At 55.5% G+C, this 6,317-nt stretch overlaps 1 protein-coding gene across 1 annotated transcript in view; it reads right to left on the minus strand.

Moving 5' to 3' along the window:
• LOC127750212 (cadherin-related family member 1-like) overlaps window positions 1-6,317 on the minus strand; it is a 138,482-nt gene that overhangs the window by 77,771 nt on the left and 54,394 nt on the right. Inside the window, exon 2 of the mRNA XM_052271190.1 lies at window positions 5,194-5,409. Within this exon, the coding sequence (XP_052127150.1) occupies window positions 5,194-5,392 (199 nt within the window). The 5' untranslated portion in view covers window positions 5,393-5,409. The remainder of the gene's footprint in view (window positions 1-5,193; window positions 5,410-6,317) is intronic.

Here is a 6,317-nt window from a genome sequence, read left to right on the forward strand (position 1 = left end):
AGCCAGCGCTGCCCAGCGGGCAGCGCTGCAGCTCGGCCAGCGGCGATCGCACCCGCTCGCTGTCGCCAAGAGCAACCGCGCCCCGAATCCCATTGTCGGCTCGTGCCGAAGGTATCATTCCGATTCATTCGTCGCTGCCCAGCCGACAACCCGGTGGCGTGGCCCGGCGTGGCGCCGCTGCGGCCCGGCCGCATGCGATCGCGCCGGGCGAGCGCACCACGCCGATTTTCCCAACTCTGGGGACCTTAGTGTGTCAAGAAACGCACGACCCATCGCTATAGTTACGATTATTTGTGTCCTGAGGTTGGCTGCAGTGGTGCGCCCGCGGGTCCCGGCCGCCTGACTCCCTTTCATTCATTCGGAACCATGTCGCTGCCGCTGCGTTGGCAGAGCAGTGCGGGGTCGCCGGGGAAGGCCACAGGACGGGGCGGAAGTTGCCCCATCAAAAGGGTGGCTTGTTTGTTGAGTTAAGTAAAACAATCGGCTCAGCTGTGACCATTCATAATATCACAATACACTTATGGAAATAAATAATATCTCGACTCTGCTTTTCTGTGGAAAGACAACAATTTATTATTGTTAGTGTTCCTGTAGGACAGCCTCAAATGCGAAATGCTTGGTTTTCTCTCAGAGGATGCCAGAGGTCCCCCACAGGTTGTACCGCGCTGGCCGAGACCCACGTGGATATCCATTCGCGTGCGTCCTTATTCAAACCCAATTCGGAACGCTGCTGCTTCCACAACTTCCACAGGCGGCGGTATGCCCTTTGGCCGGGCCCCGAGCCCCACCCACCACCGGCCGGCACCTAACTGAACGGTTCATTCGAAAGTCCGTCCCATTCATTGGCTCTTTCTATTGTAAAGGCCGGACCAGTCCACCCGCCAAAGCGCGCTTGCTTGCTCTCCTCCGAAACGGCGAGAATAAGTAAAAGGGGAAGGGAAAAAAAAGTAATTGCTCATGTACCTTTGGCCCTGCTCTAAGGTGCCCGGGGCACTCGAGCGGGAGGGGCGCGGGGGTCTCTGCCAGGGCGGGGCGGCGGTGATTGTTTTGGAAGCCTTTGGCCCGTCCGTCCCGAGGGGAACTTCGTGGCCCGACGGGGCGTGGCGGGGCGTGGCGGGGCGTGGCGGGGCGTGGTGGCCCGCGATGTCCCGCCAAAGGCTATCACGACGCCGCCGCCCCTCGCGGTAGGCAGACAGGACCCCAAAACTGGACTCGTCTCGGAGCGGCGGCGGGCCGCGGCCGGCCAGTGAGAGGGAACCGAGAGGAGGAAACCCACCGCATTAGTGTCAAATTGAAAGCTGGTTGTTGCCTGATTTACGGTCTTCGACAGTTTCACAAATTTCTTTTGAGCGCCTTTTTACGCCAGGGTCATCCGCTGATGTACTAGAAAAAAGCAAAGAAAGAAAGGAACATCCGCGCACGAGGATACGCCAGTCGGGCCGGGGCCGGGGCCGGGGATTTTTCCAGGACTCGCCGATTTAAAACATTACTAATTTGAACCTTGGCCGGCTCCCGCCGCAACGCCATGCAATATTTTAACGAGATGTTTCACCGAGCGGATAATCAGCAGCTAACTTATAATAGATTCCGTACATTGATTGTGATCTGCGCGCCCCTCCGCGCCACTCCCCCGCGGGCGGCAGGGGGACGAGAGACGGCCGGGGCCTTTACTAACAAGCATTCCGTCCAAATACCCGCGCGGTGGTGGCTTCTAAGAAAGCGCTCTCGTTCTGCCGTTGCACTTTTCTTTTTGTTTCGTTTTTTTGTGCCCCTCGCGCGCGTTCGCGTTGTACGGGCGGCCCGGCCCGGCCCGTGAGTGAATCATTACATGTGACGTCGTGCAAGGACACTGCTTAAAATAATGTGCGTTGAAATAAAATGAATGCGTGGCAGCGGTAGCAAAATAAGGTATACATTACATTAGTCATACAAACGGGACATCATTTTTCAGCTATATCAATGGAGCCACCATCCACCGACGTACAACTCTATTGCTTCGCCTTCCGCCCCTCTCTCTCTCTGTTGCTCTCTCTCTTGCAGAGCGATTCAGTTGTGGAGAATGCGACGATAAATCGACCAGTGGCCCGGCCCGCTTCCACCGCTGCGGCCCCCGGCAGCTCCAGCCCCCCACATCCTGGCTGCCGACCTGACGTCGATAAACTCCGAATTGCCATATCGCAGACGGAAAAATTAAATACATCGCCCCTCGCCGCGGCCCTTTGCGAACAACGGACCCAATAGAACGACAGACATGGATGATTTAGTCGAATGTCAGTACGCTGCTGACCGCAGCAGTCGCAACCATGTGGCTGTGTTCCGATACAGTATCGATAGTATCGCCGTCATCTCTTCGGCGACACTGGGTCGGGCCGCCTCGCTGCGCAGAAGAATGACTTCTGCTTTTGCCTTTCACCCGGTGGCGCGGCGCGGGCCGCTCTGGTGCCGGGAGGACATTCAACAATCACTTTCTTTCTCACACGCACTTCCCTTACCGCCTCTCTACGGACTTCTGTCTCCCTCTCCCTCCCTTCCCCCTTCTCTCTCTCAACGAGCCCCTCAGCGCGGGTCTATGTAGTCCAGTCGTGCGTTCGGCCAGATCATGCTGCATCTTCGCCGCATCCTCCTTGTCTTACTTCACTCTTCTTTTTGTTCCCTCATATAAAGCTGGTGATCTCTCTCTCTCTCTCTCTCTCTCTCTCTCTCTCTCTCTCTCTCCCGCCTCTCCCTATCGACCCTGGCTGGAAGCAGCGCTAGAAATGTATTCATTGCACTGAGAAAAATGTTTGGTCACCACGGCCGAAAAAATTTGGTTGCTGTCACTAAAATGGTGTTCTATCTGCCCCCTTAGTCATATCCATAGAACGTTCTATCGTGCTGGCTGAGCGTTCAGACGCTCCAACCAAACAATCCAGCCAGCACGATAGAATGTTCTATGGCTATGACTCAGGGGGCAGATAGAACACCATTTTAGTTACAGCAACCAAAGTATTTTTCTCCGTGTGGTAGTAGTAGATGAATTACGAAAAGGAAAGGGGGGGGGGTGAATGGTTTTGTGGTGAACGCTATATGCTTTTGTGTAAAACTATGTCCCCCCACCCCACTGCCTGAGGCCGTCCGTTGCGAAAAGTGAACTGTCGTGTGGCTGCACGAAGCGATCGATAAACTGCATAATTGCAATCGGGCTTCAGTATGAGAGAGGCATGCGTGCTTCTGTGTGTGTGTGCAGCGGGTTGACCTACGCTGGAGCTTCCGTGACGGGTGAGTTTCTTGCTGTCGAAAGGGGGAAAGTGATCGTGAGGGAGGCTAGGCCACGAGATCGACTGACATGAGAGCGTGTGTGTGAGAGAGGGGAAGAAAAGTAGGAAAAGGGGGGAGGGGGTATACCGAGGAGCCACAACTCGTACGAACTTCGTACACTGATTGCATGACTCCACATACTAAATGCGTAAATATAACCAAAATTGAGGTACGTTTTTGAGCTCAGTTGCGCTGCGTTTAGAATATTTATCGTATTCAAATGGCTTATTCACGGTAAAAAGAATGTCTTGAAATCCCAGGAAATTTCTGGGATTTCAAGGTTGGGTGGATAATTTCAAGATTGGCCCTTGAAATCCCAAGCTCTGTCTTGAAACCCGTAGCTTTCAAGGGAAATCCTTGGAATTTTCGTCTGGTATTCAAGGGTTTTCCTTGAAGTGTCCAGATCGTGCTTCAAGGAAAACCCTTGAATACCAAACAAAAATTCCAAGGATTTTCCTTGGAAGCTACGGGATTCAAGGCAGAGTCTGGGATTTCAAGGGCCAATCTTGAAATTATCCACCCGACCTTGAAATCCTAGAAATTTCCTGGGATTTCAAGACATTCTTTTTACCGTGTTGCTAATTGGTGGGACTTTTTGTTACTTTGGTCAGATTTCACCCAATAGCACACATCATTTTAGGAATCGCTAGTTAGCATCAAGATGTTTACTTTCAAATGTTCATGAACTTTGGTAGAATGCGTTCGATTGAAGGTTGTGTTCAACAGAGAAGGGGTAGAAAGCATATAGGATCTCGCGGCGGCGATCTCGACGTCACGGTAGTGAGATTAACGCCCGAGATAACCCCGCGACGCTCACAAGGGCGCACCGCCGCGCCTCACTATACGCCCTTAATTGAGAGCCCTGCTCATGCTCGGCCCTGCTGCAGCTGATCGGTGGAGCGGCAAAAGGCGGCGAAGGTCACGGCGGCGGCGGCGTCCCCAGGCGTGGCGCGGGCGGCGCGTCCCCCAGCAGGAGAAAGGGGAAATGATTCAGGGGAAATGGCCGCCCCCATCGCGTCGCCCCCGAGCGCACCGCTCCACGAGCCCTGCTCCTCTTGACCGAACCACACGCGCTAAACTGAGACAGTCAAAGTGCCGTCTTTTCCCAAACTAGACCAGAGTAATGCACCACCGACATTTTAAAGCAGTAACTCTGATCGCAGCAGTGTAAATAAGTAGTATACCTTAAAAAATCGTCCTCACATCTTGGCAACTTCACAACTTTTTATAGCACTGCATACGTTTATCTCAGTATTACTAAGTTGTTCGTCCCTCTCTCTCTCTCTCTTTCTCTCTCTCTCTCTCTCTCTCGGATAATATGCAAATTGATAATTTGCCGTGGGCTATTGACGTTACACGGCGGTAGACCGCGCGCGGCGGCGTGCGCGAGCCACCTTGCGACACTGTGTCAGGTTGCCCGTTTGCCCCCGCCCCGCCCCGCCCCGCCCCGGCAGCCTCGGACCGCGGCACATGAAACCCAATTCAAGCACGACCAGACGTGACAGTGCGGTGGCTGAGTGCGGCCGCCCAGGGGCCCTCTAGCGGCCCCTATGAGTTCTCTGGAACCACCACCCAAGGAGCCGCCGCCACAGCAGCAACTGCGGCCAGCGGCGGCCCGCGTAAACAAAAAACACGAGGAAAAAAGCGGACCGCGAAAGGGGGAAAAAATTCTAGCATGCAAAGTTGTTGATGTAAGGCCTCTAGCAAGCTGCCAGAAAGCAAGGTGGCGCGATGCGGTTTGTGGCGTAAGGAAGATTCCGAATGGCAGAGCGTAACAGCTGTTACGCGGCAGCCGGGGTAAAACATACGCGATCGGTAAGAGACATGGATGAAAGCAGTTTTGCACATAGAGAGCTGAAAAATGTTTTTCGAGAGATTATTATTTGCAGGACTCACCTTGCGCTCTGGCGACAGCAGCGTGGCGGGCCGGGTCGGCGTCGGGCGCCGCTCCGGGCGAGGGGGAGGGGGCGGGCGAGGGGAGGGCCAGCAGGGGCCGGCCGAGGGCGAGCAGCAAGCACAGCAAGCAGAGCACCAGCGGCCCCGCGGGAGAGCCCACGGCCCAGCCCGGGGGCCCCGCGCCCCGCCGCAGCCGCATGGCCAGTCACACCATCCCTGCAACAAAAGAAGCGGACAGCGTCAAACACGCGGCAAACCAACGAGCTTTCATGAGATGGCCTTCATCACTAATATTACAAAAATGTCTGTTTTTAAGCAGCAGCTTCAAGTGTTAATTTGTGGTACATGTGTGCGGTATCTTTGGCTACAGAGTAGACCGCAGAGTGCCCTTTGACTTGCACCAATTCCTTCTCCTCCAGACATTCTAGCAGGCCGCACGCTGCGCGACTCTTGCCCTAAATATACATAATAGGGGCCATCCACTGCTGCGAAGCGGCCCGATAATGAATCTGGATCTGTGGATCCGAGTCTTGGATCTGACCCGCCAGTGAAATGACGCGGCGGGACGAGCGCGCCCAGATTGGTATTGCAGCGGCAGAGCGAGCGAAAGGAAGAGGCGGAGGAGGACCCCCCAATGGGGCTGCCGGGACCCCCTGCGGGGCCCGACCTCCCCGATAGGGCCGGATGGCCCTAAAAACGAATTGAAGCCATGATGTCAGCAGCACGCCGAGCAGAGGAAGCGCAGCGCCGCTTGACTAGGTCAGGGCGGCCGCCGCGGTTCACCCGCCGGCCCGCCGTGAACGCGCACACCACGCCGAAGAGGGTACAAAAATCATGGGGAGTTATAGTGAGCAGCAGCTCGGGGGATCACGAACCCACGGCATATCGGCCGCGCGCAGCAGCGCCACGACCACGGGCCAGATGTAATGGCGAGCGAGGGGGAATAAGCTTTCTCCCGCCGGCGCACTCAGCTGATATGCTGATAATGCGGATAATGCAAATCTCGACGTGCGGCAGCGGCGGCGCGGGAGATTACAAACACACGAAAAGCGCGTACCGCACACACACACACCCTCTCTCTCTCTCTCTCTCTCTCTCTCTCTCTCTCTCTCTCTCTCTCTCTC

The sequence above is a fragment of the Frankliniella occidentalis genome, unplaced genomic scaffold (genome assembly GCF_000697945.3).
Source record: "Frankliniella occidentalis isolate FOCC.00 unplaced genomic scaffold, Focc_3.1 Scaffold152, whole genome shotgun sequence".
Lineage (NCBI taxonomy): Eukaryota > Metazoa > Arthropoda > Insecta > Thysanoptera > Thripidae > Frankliniella > Frankliniella occidentalis.